This window comes from Dromaius novaehollandiae, chromosome 7 (genome assembly GCF_036370855.1).
Source record: "Dromaius novaehollandiae isolate bDroNov1 chromosome 7, bDroNov1.hap1, whole genome shotgun sequence".
NCBI lineage: Eukaryota > Metazoa > Chordata > Aves > Casuariiformes > Dromaiidae > Dromaius > Dromaius novaehollandiae.
This window is the reverse complement of record NC_088104.1, coordinates 27,713,914-27,730,381: the sequence shown is the minus strand read 5'-3', so window position 1 is coordinate 27,730,381 and position 16,468 is coordinate 27,713,914. Positions and strand designations below refer to the sequence as shown.

The following is a 16,468-nucleotide window of genomic DNA, read 5'->3' as shown; positions in this document are numbered from 1 at the left end:
AATTACTTTTCACAATCCCAACAAACTTGTAGATATAGCAAACCAACTTCCCAGCAGTGTGAATCAGTGATGCTCTATTAAAAAACTTTCAGAGGCCAAAAAAACCTTTGAAAATGGTTAGCAGCTCTCCTAACAACAGTATAGCACTCAATATGGTATATTGTATTGTATTTACCATTGTAGCAGTCAACGTCCTGGACACAGTTCTGGTAATGTGGCAACTAGTAGCTCATACTTAAGCAACAGTAACGTGAGCTACAAGCCCAGGTTTTATTTGGGAGACAGATGTACTAAATTCATTCAGATTTTAGAGAGATGCTGGAAGATTTTGGAAAGATTCTCTTAAAATGTTTTTTTTTTTTAACTTATATGGATGGCAACCTTGTACATTTGGTAGCAATGGAGGTTTTTTTGAGGCTCCTTCTTAACATCAGCATTACAGAGAAATCCAAGTTAGGCTGAAATAACCAATACACCTACCACACAGGTATTCACTTAGACTCACTGCATCAGCTAATTTCCTGTCTTATTTTCTGCAACAACCTCTACAAATATTTTCAATTTAAATAAAAGACTGAAAGGGCACAAAAAAGGCACTGCAAACCCTCCTACAATGTGCTCCTCCAGCACGGTCCGTGGCACCCTCCAGGCACCGCCGCGGCCGTGCCACCAACATGGCCGCGCCGCGGAACTACAGTTCCCAGCGTGCACCGCTGCCCGCGCGCGCCGCGGCCATTACGCTTCATTGTGCTCCGTGTTCCTCCCGGAAGTGACGCTTTTTCCAGTAGTGCGGGGGAGCGCGGTAGGTGCGGGGTGCGCGCTGGGGGGTGGTGGTGCCCCCCGCGGGTGGCTGACGGGGAGGCGGGAGGGGGGAACCAGGGCTGGGCGGTCGCGGCCTGGCGGGGCGGGCGGTGGCGCGGCCCCGCGGAGAGCTCGGGGCGGCCCGGGCCTTGCCGGCGGGCCGGGGCCTCCCCGTCGCTGGCGGGGCCTGGCCGCCGGGCCTTGCTGGCTGTGCCCCCCCGGTGGTGCTGGTGGACTCTCAACTGCCATTTTAAAATCTTCATCTCTTCCGACGTGTGTTATACAGCCTTGAGTTCGATTTAGGGGTGTGTGTGTGGGGGGGGGGGGGACGTTTTGCTTTACGGAAGTGTTGGAGCATGCCTGTAACGAGCAATTTAAAGCGCGGTGCCTGCCGCGGTTCGCAGCGGCGCCGGTGCGAGAGGCGGTGGCTGCGCGCTGTGGCGGCGCCGTGACGGGGAGGTGGGCGCGGGGCCGTCTGCCGAGGGGCCTGGCCCTGCCGCTGCTCCCAGGTGTGCGCTTGCCTGGCCTGCGCTAAAAGGTGCTGAGCGTTAAAGGTTTCTGCGGCTCTCCGCGCATTCCCAGTGCATCGCCGTTGGAGAGCTTTCTTAACACTTCTCTTGGTGATTCTTACCTAGGTTTAACCCCAAATACTGCTTGCTTGTAACTGCTAAAGGTTTTTCTTAATGTGTTGTTATTGGGAGTAATAGCCCTTAAAATTAGGAATAAATAGAAACGAGAATAAGAAAGTTCTTATAAATACCTGTGTTCACCTTCAGAAATCTGGAAAGTAATGTGTTGCTCTTGTTAATTTCTGTCAAGTGTGATCTGAAAATCAAAATATATTTGTAAGCTAAAGGAGCTGTGTTCAGCCTTCTGCCTTCTCTTTTTGCTCCTACTACAGATTTTTATACCATGATAGCAATATGAATTAAAAAGAAGAACCCCCCCCCCCCCCCTTGAACTGATGAGATACTGAGGGAATATCTTGCTGGAGACTATAGGCAGTGGTAAACAGTAGTACGGTCATAGTTTTGTGCCAACAAGATTCTTATCTTTGAGCTTTTCCAGTTGAGTTTACATATTTTTAGCACATTAACACCTCTAACAGAAATAAGATGAAAACAAATATCTTCAGCCTCGCAGTTGACAGTCTGGCATATTATTTTAAATTTCCAATGGAGAGGGTAATTTGTGTGGCTGAGAGAGAGGCCTCTGCTCTTCCTGCTGGCTCAGCTGCAGGTTAAGCTGCAAATTGCTGGGCCAAGGTAGTGTGTTAAACCTCAGTATCTCTTCATATGCTAAATAAGACTTGTGTGGGCATATGTCCAGGTTTTTCCTTAAGCAATAACTATTGCAAAGAACAAATTAATTCATTTGTTGGGCCGAGATGTTTGTAGGAACCTTGATTACACCAAAATTCAATTTTAATTCTGGCAATTATGCCTGACTGCAGCTCATGCCTCTCAAAAGATATTGATGCTTAGGTTAAATTTACATGAACTGCAATCATCTTCTGATAGAATAACATTTCTGTGCAAAAGAGTGGAAAGAATCCTAGATTCTGCTTGTTTTAAAGATTCAAATAGATTTAAAAGAAAATACATAAAATCAAATTTTAAGTTATTGTTCTTCTTAAAAATAACTGTTCCGTGTTGGGAAAAAAATTATTCAAGAAGTGCATTTCCTGGAAAAATCATGGTAGAAATTGTAGCGTGTTCTCCCTGTTTGGTTTACTTTTTTAAATTTGTGCCTTGTGTAGTGCAGCAATAGAAAGGTTTGATTGCATTCTGTGTTTTGTAGGTGAAATGTTCTGGATACACTGAACTACACTTTGAATTTCCTTGCTTCTGCATATTCAGAACTTCATTTAAAAAGTAGAGGACAAAATGAAGAGCAGGGTGGCGCAAATAAATGTAAGTATTCTTAAATTCTGGGATACTGTAGTTTGGATTTTTTGTGGAGGGTTTGAGTATGGAAATTTGTTTTGTTGAGAGTCTTGTATTTATCCCTTAGCTTTTGATTCATCACTTTCCCTTTTCATTCCATTGGAAATTAAATTTTCTTAATACTGCTTGTTTATCAAAGATCAGTTTTCCCCTTGCTGTTGTTTTATTGATTGGCAGTGTATTTTGGAAAGTCCTGTTGTCACACTTGGAAACCACTTAACATTCATCTGTTTTACCCAATACTTGTGAGCATGTTATTGCTAGGTACCTCATATGAGTAGCAATGGCATCCTTTTCAAAGAGGTACTTGCTCACTTATGCTGTACTTGTTCACTTATAATGTAGTCCTTTGTTTTAAAAAAAACTTTGCATACTTTATTCATTTGCTTTAACATTTTCTTCCTCCCTCCCAAATGCTATCAGGTGTGACTGATCCTTTCTGATCTGAATTGTTCATTTCTCCCTGTGCTCTTGTGTTTGACCCACCTCATTCTTAACACTTGAAGCATCGTCTTTAAGTTGATACCAAACCAGCATGATTTGTGGGGAAGGCTTACACAGAGAATAGTCTTCCTTTGTTGCCTCTTACTCTTTAATTATTCCTGTATTATTAGTGATAGGATTTCTAATTGATACTGTTTCGAATAAAACAGCCTGGACGTAAAATGAACAATATCCATAACTGAGAGCAGTTGGTTGCAGGAGAAAAGTTACTACTAAAGTCAGTGAATTACAGTTGTTAGCTAACGCTCTTTGTCTTAACAATAGATGTCCTGAACTTTATTAGCATTTAATGACAAAACAAAATAGATGGTGAAAAGTGAACGAATGTGAAAACAGAACATGAACAAATGGAGGAGTGGGGAAAAGGAATGTTGAAATATCAACAGTGATGTCAAAATGAAAAGATACAGAGACAGGAAGTGGCAAGAAATAGGAGTTACTAGCATTGCTCTAAATGTGGCAGTTGTATTTCTTACTGTGAAAGGTATTTTCCTTTTAAAAGCTGTGTAATACATTTCTGAATTGATGGGAGTGATGATTTTTAGGAATGCAACAAGAAAAATCTTAATTCAAAGTTATTCTTCTAGATTAATGGTTTAGAAATGCTGCATATGTCAAGTACACAAGATTTGAGACAGGATAGCAGAACAGTATTGCTGTCTTTATGTTTCTGGAGTGTGACCCCTGCATAGGTTTCTTCATTCTTTTGGTTCCAGCTGTTCTGACCGAAGTGTTTTTTGACAGGGATGCTTGAGGGATAGGCTGATGTCTCCTCCTATCTTCCCAATCAGGTGCTTATGGTAGTCCTTCCTAATCCATTTGTCAAAATAAATCAGTTAGTGAAAGCGTACTGTTTGAACACTTTCAGTTTATCGTTGTCCATTGAAATGGACTAGGAAGGTGAATACAGCCTGTGGCAGGATGACTTGTCACAAAGAGCCAAGGGTGCCAAGCTCTTCAACAAACATAGCCACTTTTGCGAGGAGGCATGACAACAAGCTCCCAAATACAGTCATCCATTACATCATTTTACTCATGTGAACACTTGTCCTAATGTGTCTGTTTGGAGGAAAGCAGATGCAGAACTGATGGGAACAAATCATCTTGAAAAGACCCAACTCTTCCCATCTGTTTAATAGTGATATAGTTAACACCATGATTTTTTTAATTTTATTTTTGTATTTAGATGCGGTATGTATGCTATGTCTTTCAGAGCATTTTTTACTGATTTCTTGGAAACTTGGGATAGTATCATGCCTTGTATTATTTTGGGGAGAAAAACCTTAAAGTGTCCTTTTTTTTGTTTGTTTTTTACCTTGATTTATTTCAGCTCCATTTGCACCTTCCTGAGCCAGATTTCTGTATATTTGGTAACTCATGTTAATTTCCTCTTTTGTGTTTGTCCTTTTTTTCCTTGAACCCATGTAAGCTTTTATCATCTACAGCATCCTGTAACAGGGAGTTCAACTGCATAACTGCATGTTATTTGAAGAACCAACTCTCCTTGTTATAAGCCTGACTACTATTAACTTTATTTGATGACCCTTACTTCAAGGGATGGGGAACCAAAGACATACTCAACTTCTGTCTCAAAGAAATGTCTGCTCTAAATATTTATTATATAATGTTTGGCTTGAATTTCTTTATTTTTTTTAAAGCATGGTTCCAGTTATGAGAGGAAAGAAAGCTACAGTTCACGCCAGAGAAGTTTGTCTCCAGAAGACAGGTACAAATGGTTAACTTTTATGCTCTATAACAATTTTGTATACATACCTCCCATAGTGAGTTAAAATGCAAAAAACAATCTGCTTTGAAATCTTTTTATGTATTATCATAACTGATCATTGAAAAAATAATTATAGGTTTAATGGAGTAGGTTTATTTGCATGTTGGGAGAGCAGTAATTAAATAGACTTGTTTTGCAAACTAAACATTTAAAAATTCTTTAGCATTTAATTAGAATGCTGAGGGACTTAAAAATGGAAATTAAATTCCAGCTTCTTGCTTGGACCCCTGTACTGCTGATACCACAATTCTCACTTTAGAGCAAGATTATGGATGCCAGCAGGAGACGCAGAAATGTCATTTGAAGTGCAGTCTATCAGGGCATGAGATGAACTGTTGGCAATTTTCTTTTAATTTCACGTTTTGCTTGGAATGAAACTACTTGTACTAAGTGTCATTTTTTTCTAATAGTGCCTATTCTGTTTAAAGCTACATAAGCAAAAGTAGATGAAACAAATGGATAAATATGTTCCAAAGAATGCACAGTGCTGAATTTGCCTTTGGTAGTTGATGTTATTACCATTTAGCATTTAATTCTAAGTTCTAGAAGGAGCTTTCTTCTACAGTCTTCTGATCTTGATAATTTTTCTTTTGCTGGCAATGTATTGTTAGAAAGTGTGCATCTTCTGTTGAATGAATGATGTGTTGTATATTGAGACTCAATATAGGGTGCAGAAGCACAACTGCTTGTATATATGTAACATGCTATGGCAAATAGTATAGCTTTACTAAGCCTTTTTTTAAGAATTTGTGTTTTGGGGTGGGGATAGGGATGTAGGACATGACAGGTCTCCATCTCCCAGAGAGAGAAGATACTCTGATGACAGCAGGTATGAGGAATATTCAAGAAGGGACTACTATGATGACAGAAATTCAGAAGGAAGGTAAGTATCAAGCCCTTTTTTCATCAATATTAAGGTTTTTTTGCTTTCATTTTAAAGAATAAAAGGTGAAAACATTTCACCAACATCTGGGTTGTTTCCTTTAAGAAGGATGGAAAGAGAGCGAGATAAATACCATGAGAAATGGGGGGAAAGAGAATCTGATCGAAGGAAGCAGAGAAAATTTTCGTCCCCGGATCGTAGAAGTCCAGAGAGGTCAATGCCCCAGAGCTCACTTCCTCATGATGAGCCCCCTTCGAAGAAGAAGAGAGAAGAGGTGGATCCAATCCTTACGCGCACAGGTGGAGCGTATATTCCACCTGCCAAGCTCAGGATGATGCAAGAGCAAATCACTGATAAAAATAGGTGAGTTGAAGGTAACGGACTAGAATATCTACTGAAAAGTAAAAACCTAAAGGTTATAGGGAATGCTGGTGAAAATGGGATGCGTTTTAAGGGTTATGATCCATCTTTGAAGGTGTAGGTTTATCAGGAGAAAGGTAAGAGAGATGTTTGCCTGAAAACCTTCTTTCTTCTCCCTCAACCCTGTAAAAATCCAGGTTAGACTGGACCTGCTTCTGATTTGAAATGTTATTGGAAAAGTGGGATACAGAGCATAAGCCTTTTTGAGGGGGGGAAGGTGGAATATCTTAGAAAACTGAACATATCAGGCTATAAAATGTCTGTGGGGAATTACATTTTAGTACATCACGTTGGTTTGATGTTTACTGGTAGCTTTATGTACAATTGTGAACCAGTCTTCATGTTTATGCAGTGTATATTTTTACCTTCTTTATTTATTGCAGCTTACATTCACATTTGCATATATATAAAAACTTACTTGATGCTATCTCAGATTTACTTCCATTAGTAATATGTGATATCTTTGTGATAGCTTGGCTTATCAGAGGATGAGTTGGGAAGCCTTGAAGAAGTCAATCAACGGTCTTGTCAATAAAGTGAACGTATCTAATATAGAAAATATCATTCATGAACTTCTTCAGGAAAATATTGTTCGGGGAAGGTAAGCGTCAAAATGTTTTAAAACTTTGCTTTTCTATTAATTTGTATGCTGTTCATGTGTACATTAATATGTATGCTATGTATAGTGTACTGATACTAGTCAAATTTTAAAATTGACCTTTGTCTTGTCCTCCGCAGAGGACTCTCTTACTTGGGAAAAGGCAGGGAAAAAGGTATTGTATGCTTGGAAGAATAAAAGAGTACAATAGATGGTATTTGTTTCCTTTTCATAATGATTTTACCTACTCATTTTACTTGAATGACTTGCAATTCACAGGTGTCTGTGTCTAATTACTTTTGGATTCATGTCTTTTTATCTGTGGAGCAAATAATATTTTTGTCAATATTTAGCAAAAAACATTTTTTACTGCAGCTATCTGACTGGATTGTTTACTGTCTTCATCTTTACCATTGTAATTGGAGAAAAAACTATTGTGCTATTCCAGATAAGTACCGAAGTATGGTGTGATGGCTTTCCTTGCTTTAATTTTTGTCTCTAGGTGTTAAAATTGCTTGTTTAAAACAAGATGGGTTTCTTAGATTGGCTATCTCTCTTGAAGGAAAAAAAAAAAAAAAAAAAAAGATCCCAGCTGAACAAAACTGCAAAGTCTAAATAACTTGTTTTAAAAAACAAAAAGTTAAAATCTTGAAAGAAATTCCCAAGAATCGATCTGTAATTCCTGTATCACTGACCTGTTCATTTAGTTTAAATGTTTTTTAAAACACTTTACAGAACCTGTCCAAACCATGTTTAATCCTTAGAATAGAGGTGCTTATGGAATCACAAGAAGTGAGTGGTTCATAACAGAATAGGAGATACTTCAGGTTAAGGGATGGTAGAAGTCTTAATGTAAGTTACCTAAAGCCAACAAACATGTGCTTCCAGGCGCAGTCCCTGTTGATTCAACAGCGGTATATTATCTGCGTAGCAAATTTTGCCAAGTAAAAGAAGATGATCTCCAATAATGTGTGACCGGTTTTGATTATGTGCACTTCTGCAGTAAAGTCAGTTTAGATGGGAAAAACATCATAGATCTGTCTTATAGCTGTTATGTTGCCTATTTTGCTGCTTCTGGAGAATTTAGATGACAGGATGGAAGACATTACTGGGTAAAAACTATTTTAAGTTAAAAATACCGGAATAGATCTCCTGGCACATTTCCTGTGCATAGTGGAAAAATAGGTTGAAAGTAGCACATCTGAAGGATTCCTGTGGCCTTACTAGTACTGAATGTTTTGCTGATGTTATCATATTGGAATTTCATATTAGTGAACCATGCCTAATCTAGAGGCTTCTGTAGTTAAGAGGGCTCTTTTTTTTGCTTCTGTTAAAAAAAAAAAAAAAAAAAACCTGTAAATAAAAAAGGTTATTTCCATTAAAAAAAAAAAAAAAAAAAAGCTTCAGTGTAATTTAGAGGACTGGGCTGACCAAAGCTGTAATCTTTTTATACCCCTGGCTGACAAAACTATGTCAACCAGCAGAAGCCTGTAATATTCCTGGTGTTTAATTTATGTCTTTTTACTGCAGTTCCAAAGTAACACAGACTCCAGATCTGTCTTGAAAGTTGAAATTTTTGCTTTTTCCAGAGTATGGATGAACATCCTGTCTAAAGTTTATTGAATGATAATATAATTTGTTCTTGTTTTGTAAAGTCTGGTTTTACTAAAGCAAATGATGGAGCACAGAAGGCTTCCATTCTGTGCAAAAAGTAACATAAAAAAGATGCTGCTGTATAAGCAGGAAGCAAATGTGTTACTTCTGTGGAGAATGTATTGCATTTATACTTAAAACATTTGTACATCCTCTGTGAACTTAGTGTCAGAGATCTTCTCTTAAATACATTAACTTTTGCAATAATCCTGTGTGCTGGGAGAATAGTGAGGGGGTTGTTTTTGTTTTTTTAATTTACAAATTGATAATGAGGATCTGAAGAATACAGCTACATAATGCTATGCAAGATAACTGAGAGAATTTCAAGTGCGCTAGGGTATGTACCAGAACTTCAGCTAAATCACATAGTGGTACACCATCATGGTGTATCTCCAAGCAGATTAATTGACATTGGTAAGAAAAGGAAAAAGCTGGCTTTACAGAATCTACTTCACAAAGCTTTATTCATTTATTTATTTATTCCTCGAAATAGCATATCATATTTTAACAGGTGGTGCGCTGTGTTCCCTTGGCTATCTTAGTAGTAAGGTTAGCTCATTCAGTACTCATTTAGGTAGGTGGATAGTACGTTCTCATATTGGGTAGACATAACTGCAGAAGGTGTGGATATATCCATCCTATCCATATGCCTTCACATATATAATCTGAATACAATTCAGAAGTCAAAACTTAAGCATCTTTTTGGGTTTTTTTTTTTTTTGGCTAGTTAATGAGGTGGGTGCCTCCGGGAAAATAATTTAGAAGTTCAGAATGAGTGGCTTGAATAGTATCTTGCCAACTCAAAATTTGCTCAGTGCAGTGTGGGTAACTTTTTTCAGAACAGGATTTGGGCCTAAGTCCTGTACAAGTCACTTGGACGTTCCTTTCTTCCACTTGTTTTTGTTTCTGTAGCCTACCATGAGAAGTGAACATCTTTGATCAAACAGCAAATATTAGATGCTTCTGATCATCCTTTTCTTCTTGAGGTCTCTCTGGACTTTCCTTCTTCCTTATGCTGCCTTTTGAAAAGAGAGAGAACATAGTCTTTCAAAAAAGGCCATTTTGTTTTCAGTTAGAATTATCACTGATTTTAGCAAATACATTTAACTTCTCTTTTTCATAACTTAAAGTTCCTTTTCAGTAGGTATAAAATCAATTTTAATCCTCTTCTGCATCTAATTTGAAATAAAATTTAAAGCATGACAATAAAATAGAAATGAAGTATTACAGAAGACTGTAATTCATAACTATGTAGTGATCTTTGTAAACTAGTTTTTGAAGATGGATACAGCCCATAAGTAGTTACCAAAGTGCTATTCTCAAAAATCTGTTAGAGATACCTTGCCTATATCAGAACCATTAATACATGCAAATAGAAAAGTACCCTTTTTTTATTTGAAATAATAGTATGCTTGGTTTTCTTACGATTGTTATGAAACAAAAAAGTAACAGATTTTACTTTTAAGAACAAATAGTTATTTTACATCTAGAATTAATAAATTACTGAATAGTTCTAAAATGTCTATGTTCCAGATTGCAACACTTTTATTCTGTTGTGATTTGATAATGCACTGTCACTTGAGGAGGAGCGTCTCCTATTCTGTTCCTTCTTTATCCCCAAGGATTGCATTATTTCAAGTTTTGGTACCTAATGGAAAGATGAGAATCTTGCAAATCACATAAAAATAACAAAAGAGAATTAAATAGTTACCAAAATTATTTCTGCTAGAGCTAATAATGAAGTCTTAAACAGTTCTAAAATGGGCTATTTATTTGTGTGCATTTCATGTCCCCAAATGTATTTTTTGTGCAAGCAGCGATACTTATTTTAGTTTAAAAAGTAAGTATGGTAGGTGTTACTAGAATTCATTTGTTTGTGGAAGTTCCTTGTGGCTACTTTACTTTACAAACTGTTAAATCCCTATATGGAGCTATTCAAAAAATCGTAGATGGAGAGTGGCATCATTTCCCTTCTTACTGTAAGTTTTGGCTTCCAAATTTATGCAAAAGTACATAAGATTTAGAGACAACTGTAAAAATAAGAAACCTAATATTTACCTAGCTGTTATATACTGTTCTGAGTTTTCCAAGTAAGAGAGTAAATATGGTCAGAACTAGAACACTTTCAGTTTGTAATCCAGAAGTAATTAGTAGTTTTGAAATAAATTATTCTGTTTCTTTTTTGTAATATGAAATGTGTTCTATCCCAGTTATCAACTCCAAAATAAGTAGGAATAAGCTCATTATGCAGTTTGCAGTTTTATTAGATCTATGTAAGACTTTTTTGGAAGATAGACAGATTTCAATAGACAACAGAGAAGATAAACTTGAATGCCAGTAACCACTGTGAAGATCCAAGTTTGGAGGGCTTTCTTTTTCCATTTGTCCTTTTTCCAATTTTTCCATTACTCCAATGGAACCAAAGTCAAATTCTGTCTTAAAGCGATTAGAGAATGCAAATGTAAGACAAATTCTCAGAGGTTTTGTTTTCAATTTTAAAGTTAATATAAATGTAGAAGAGACATTAGTACGATAAAATAACCATCAGCTCTTGAGCCCTCTGTTTCTATTCATTTAGCCTTTTAGAAGTAGTCTTTTAAATTCAGCTCTCAGTTCCAGAACATAATTATGATGTTGAAAATGGGCAGGTTGATCTAAGTAAAGCATTAAAAAGCCTTACTACTTTGACTATTCTGATTTTACTGAACATTCATTACTCTTAGGTAGGTCTTTGTTGTTAGGGGTATTGTATGACACACAATTTCTATTTCTTAGAAGTTCGTTTTACTCCTTTAGGTTATTTATTACACTGGAGTGCGATTCTTTGTTTTTCTTAATTAATAGCAGAGCAGATGATTTTTTTTGTCATGAACAGAATGTTGTTGTTTTAACTGAGAAAGAAACAGCAAGATTGCATAAATTCCGAAGCTTCAAAGAGCTTGTGTTGTAGTTAAAAATGGGATAATTGCAGGATTATTTCTGCAAGATAAGGGCTTTCAAAATGTTTATCACTTTAAAATGTAATTCTAACAGGAGCAATATTTGAAGGATAAGATACCAGTTTAAGAATTTCTGAGCCCAGACACATTTGGGCAACATCTTGCAAAACTCCATATGTTGTGCAATAAACTTTGTGAAAATGACAGTTATTTGATATTTTTATAACTATTCCAACTGTATTCCAGCTATTTTATATGATACATACTGAATGAAAGTATTTAATGTTTGCATTACCAGAATAATCTTCTGATTCTTAAACTCATACTTTTACAGGGGATTGCTATCTAGATCCATTTTGCAAGCTCAGAGTGCTTCTCCAATTTTTACCCATGTTTATGCAGCTCTTGTGGCAATTATCAATTCAAAATTTCCAAATATTGGTGAATTGATCCTCAAGAGGTTGATACTAAATTTTCGCAAAGGATATCGCAGAAACGATAAGGTACGTAAGATATAAAGAAGCAACATGCTGAAACTTGTAGTTCTGCTGTGCTAACCTCTTAACAAGTGTGTTCAAATCATATGCTTCAAAGGAACATAGCCAACACCTGTGGGTTAGGACCTATCATTATACATGGACCTACCTTATACCAAATACAGTAGTATTAGAGTATTGTGAAAGCTTGCTAACCTATATTAAGTTGGTGCTGTGGTACTCTTTGTTTGAAAGTATGCAGTCCTAATTGAAGAATAATTGCCAATATCCCTCAATAGCTGTTTTTATGACTTAATTTCAGATTGTGATGTGCACAAATCTGTATTAAGAATATCTGAGCTGAAAATTTTTATTCTGTATATAATAATAGGAAATTGTGGCACATCTTTCTTTTTCAGCAACTTTGTCTAACATCTTCAAAGTTTGTTGCGCATCTGATGAATCAGAATGTGGTAAGTTACTTTTTCCTCCTCAGTCCAAATTCTATATGGCTGTTGCTTTAGCTTGAAGACAGCAGTAGCCCAAGTGAAGATTTCTGCCTGTTCTAAAAGAAACCTGAGTTCAGATTTTCTATGAACTCTTGGTGCTTGCTGTAAGTTGTTAGGCCCTTTCTGGGAAAGACATTGCATCTGGTAATTTGGCTGTGCAGTTATGACAGGATTGGGATATGTGGGATCAGACGTAGACTGAATAGGCACTTCTGTGCCTCTACAGGTAGAAGGATGCTTTTCACCTATGCTCCAGAGCTTGCCCAAAGTTTCTAGATATATTTGAGCTAGTATTCAGATAGTTTTGGATGTAAAGCGAGCTTAGTCTGAGGCTCTGTCATGCAGTTAAGTTTAGGTTGGTGGATCCAAGATCTTAAATAGAGTTTTCTTGCAGCGTTGACATATCATACAAACATAAGCATCTGCACAGGCAGACAAGAAGAAACTGATCTGATATATTCCATTTGCCTATATACCTGTTCCTGGAAAACCTGATCCACTTAAAAATAAAATCAAAATTATGTAAGTCTAGCACTTTTTTTGTAATGTGAGTGTTATTTTATTTGCTCCTTGGAAATGCATTCTGTCTTTTTCCTAATGGCAGTTTTTTTTTCTTTGCTTGCTTGTTTGCTGGAGAGTAGCCACTTTTCAGTAGTACAGTCATGTTCACTACAAAGTTGGTGCAAGTATGGGAAGCAGAATTGTTTGAAATTTTGACTTCATATTAATTAACTTTGTCCCACTAATGCCATGTGCACATGTTTAAACAAGTGTGACATGGCAGCCTCAAAAATTGTAGGTCTCAATCAACAAGGTCACTGCAATAATAGGGGAATACTGTAAACTGTAATTCTTTAACATTCTTTCCAAAGGCTCATGAGGTTTTATGTTTGGAAATGCTCACCTTGCTTCTTGAAAGACCTACTGATGACAGTATTGAAGTAGCAATTGGATTTCTTAAAGAGAGTGGGCTCAAATTAACAGAGGTGTCTCCTAGAGGCATTAATGGTAAGTATAATTAGCCAGAACGTTTGCCTGTTCAGTGTTTTTAATAAGTCTTTTTCACATTCACATTTCTCTTTTCATCCAAAGCAATCTTTGACCGTCTTCGCCACATTCTGCATGAATCTAAAATCGACATGCGTGTTCAATACATGATAGAAGTTATGTTTGCTGTACGGAAGGATGGCTTCAAAGATCATCCAATCATTCCAGAGGGATTAGATCTAGTGGAAGAGGAGGATCAGTTTACTCATATGTTGCCATTAGAAGATGATTATAACCCAGAGGATGTTCTTAGTAAGTTAGAAACAGAAAATAATTCTATGGCTTCATTCTCTATGAAAAAAATTAGGATTAAATTTGCAGCTTTTTATTTGTTTTGTATTTTTAAATAAAAATTCTCTTTTATTTTAAAGATGTTTTCAAGTTGGATCCTAACTTCATGGAAAATGAAGAGAAATACAAAACACTTAAGAAAGGTAGGGTGTGTGTTTGTGTCTGTGCATGTACATAAATGTATGTATGTGTATTGTACACATATATGTATGTGTATAAAATAACTATTTATCCAAGCATTTCACTGAGACATGAAATTGTTAAAGGATTCTGTTAAGAACTACAGTTAATGTTGTATTTTCAGATTCCGATAAGCAAGACTGATAAATACTTCTACGATAAATGTACCATTTGGTTGTTTCAAATTTAACTGCTTTTTTTAGTAAAATAACACAGATGGAGGATGTATGGATGAATACAAATTGCATCAGCCAAAAAAGGCATTTACTTACCCAGTTATTGTTACCAAACTTTATTATTTAACAGTGTCCCAAATAAATGTCTTTCAATTCATCAGAAACATTTTCAGTGTATTCCTGCTTGTTTTTTTAGTGACATTTCTAAAAGCATGTTTTCATTTCAGTTATGAAATCTATATTTTTGACTCTGCCAGATTCTCCACCGGGGATACTCTTTCACTCTGAGGTGTTGGATAAAGTTTTTCTTTTAATTAAACCGCTGTGATGTATATTCATTTTATCTGGGATATTACTCCTTCAGAAATTCTTGACGAAGGTGACAGTGAGTCTGAAACAGATCATGAGGCTGGAAGTAGCGAGGAAGAAGAAGAGGAAGATGAAGAGGAGGATGAAGATGGTAAGAGTGTGACTCTAGCAACTTACTGGTGGTAGAACTGTTGTAGATGAAACAGGAAAAAGAAACTTAACTTGTACGTTTTAGCAAACTAAGAATGTTGGAATGTTAAGGAGTGTTTTCTTCTTAAATCCTCCCCAGATCTACATGCCTAATGCTAGCAGGTAATACAAAATTTAAGAAGTAAATGGAAACAGTCAGGAGCACAGACAGAAAATGAGAAGCATCTTTGCCTCAGTGCTCTTGACAGTATCAGTTGCATGAAGAAGAAGCAAGCAAGAACAGCTTGTAAACATGAGATGTTAAAAATAACCAACTTGAAAACACTTGCTTAAAAACTAGCAGAAAAGCCCTTTCTAGGTGTACTGTTTTTGCTCTATTAAGTCCCCTTTCAAAATTCAAACTGGATTTTCTTACAGTTGAAATCACTCTTGTCTTTATATCTCAGTTATTAGGTCTGTTCAGCCTCCTTTCTTGATCTTTACTGGAAGCACCCTATCACAGTGTTTACACATTTTCAAAGAATGTTGGTTTTAACTCACGGGGGGGGGAAAAAAAAAGATAAGCATAACTGAGCTGTTTGTGCAAACCGTGCGAGTTATTTGAAAGCCAACCAAGTCTTGTATTTGCAGAATATCAGGAATGGTTTTCTGTATCAGTTTACCAGAGTATTTCACAAAAAAATGGAGTTTCCAGGCTGATGAAAAGTATGAGAATTCAGAGAACTCTTTATCAGTCATGCTATTGCTAAACTTCAAAACAATGAAGAAATAATGAACACCTTATGGAATAAGGTGTTCACAGTATGGGTGTGGTTTGCTGTGGATTTTCTACTCTTGCTGCAGGACAAAACAGAACTCTGTAGAATGCTGTAATATGGATCCTACCCATAGCAGAAATAAAGAATTTCCTGTTAAAATCAGTGGGAACAAAATAAAGCATTGTATTGTTAAAGTATGTAGAAAATGCCTTGCTGATAATATAGACAAGTAATGTTAAACTCAGTTCATGACAGCTAAATTAGGTGAAAGGACTTTATAAAAAGAGTTATTCTCTTACAATTGTATCTCTAAACATTTGCCCCTTAGTCACAGATAAGGCAGATGCTGATGGCATTTTTCAGTAAAAATACACAAAACAGCTCAATAGTCCTAAGTATTTGTACAAAAAATATATCATAGTGTTACAGACTTAAAAACATATGCATTCTAGAGATTACATATCTGTACATTAATGTTCTGTTTTTTACAAAACTGTATTTCTCTTTTGTAGGACAGAAAGTTACTATCCATGACAAAACAGAAATTAACCTGGTGTCCTTTCGTCGTACAATTTATCTTGCTATTCAGTCGAGGTAAATAGAATATAACTTATACAGCTACAAGTGTAGTCCTTTTGAAACTGCTGAACTAGAATTATTTTTCTTTAATTCCTTTTTTAGCATGCAATCTAAGGGAAAAAAATCAGGAAAGCATTCCTTAATGGGCCTGATCAATTATATAAAGTGACTGTTGTTTTGACAAAGGAATACTCAAATTCCCATTCTAAGACAAATCCTGTTTGTTTTAAAATGTTTATGGAAGCGATGCACTGGGACTTTTCTATGGGGATTGCTGTGTGTTTGAACAGAAGTCAGTGATCATCAGACTATGCAACGTTTTAAGGATTTCTGAAAAGTATATGCAACGCACTTAAAATGGACATGCTGTAGAGTTTCTTGATTTCTGAGAATAGAGTTCTACAGTGTGATGCTATCTAGGCCTGTTGCCATCTGCATTATTGGTGAAATGAGCATACATACA

General features: G+C 36.5%; 1 protein-coding gene across 4 annotated transcripts in view; it reads left to right on the top strand.

The window, feature by feature from the left end:
• Window positions 1-717: 717 nt before the first annotated feature.
• Window positions 718-16,468, top strand: part of CWC22 (CWC22 spliceosome associated protein homolog) — a 40,157-nt gene continuing 24,406 nt past the window's right edge. Inside the window, exons 1-13 of one of the 4 annotated variants that reach the window (XM_064515032.1) lie at window positions 718-802; window positions 2,602-2,714; window positions 4,910-4,977; window positions 5,840-5,920; window positions 6,029-6,283; window positions 6,813-6,941; window positions 11,865-12,033; window positions 12,426-12,479; window positions 13,388-13,523; window positions 13,608-13,814; window positions 13,934-13,996; window positions 14,574-14,669; window positions 15,939-16,020. In XM_064515032.1, the coding sequence (XP_064371102.1) occupies window positions 2,688-2,714; window positions 4,910-4,977; window positions 5,840-5,920; window positions 6,029-6,283; window positions 6,813-6,941; window positions 11,865-12,033; window positions 12,426-12,479; window positions 13,388-13,523; window positions 13,608-13,814; window positions 13,934-13,996; window positions 14,574-14,669; window positions 15,939-16,020 (1,367 nt within the window). In that variant the 5' untranslated portion in view covers window positions 718-802; window positions 2,602-2,687. Of the gene's footprint in view, window positions 803-2,601; window positions 2,715-4,909; window positions 4,978-5,806; window positions 5,921-6,025; window positions 6,284-6,812; window positions 6,942-11,864; window positions 12,034-12,425; window positions 12,480-13,387; window positions 13,524-13,607; window positions 13,815-13,933; window positions 13,997-14,573; window positions 14,670-15,938; window positions 16,021-16,468 lie in introns of all 4 variants that reach the window. The other 3 variants (XM_064515031.1, XM_064515030.1, XM_064515028.1) reach the window with 3 other exon arrangements.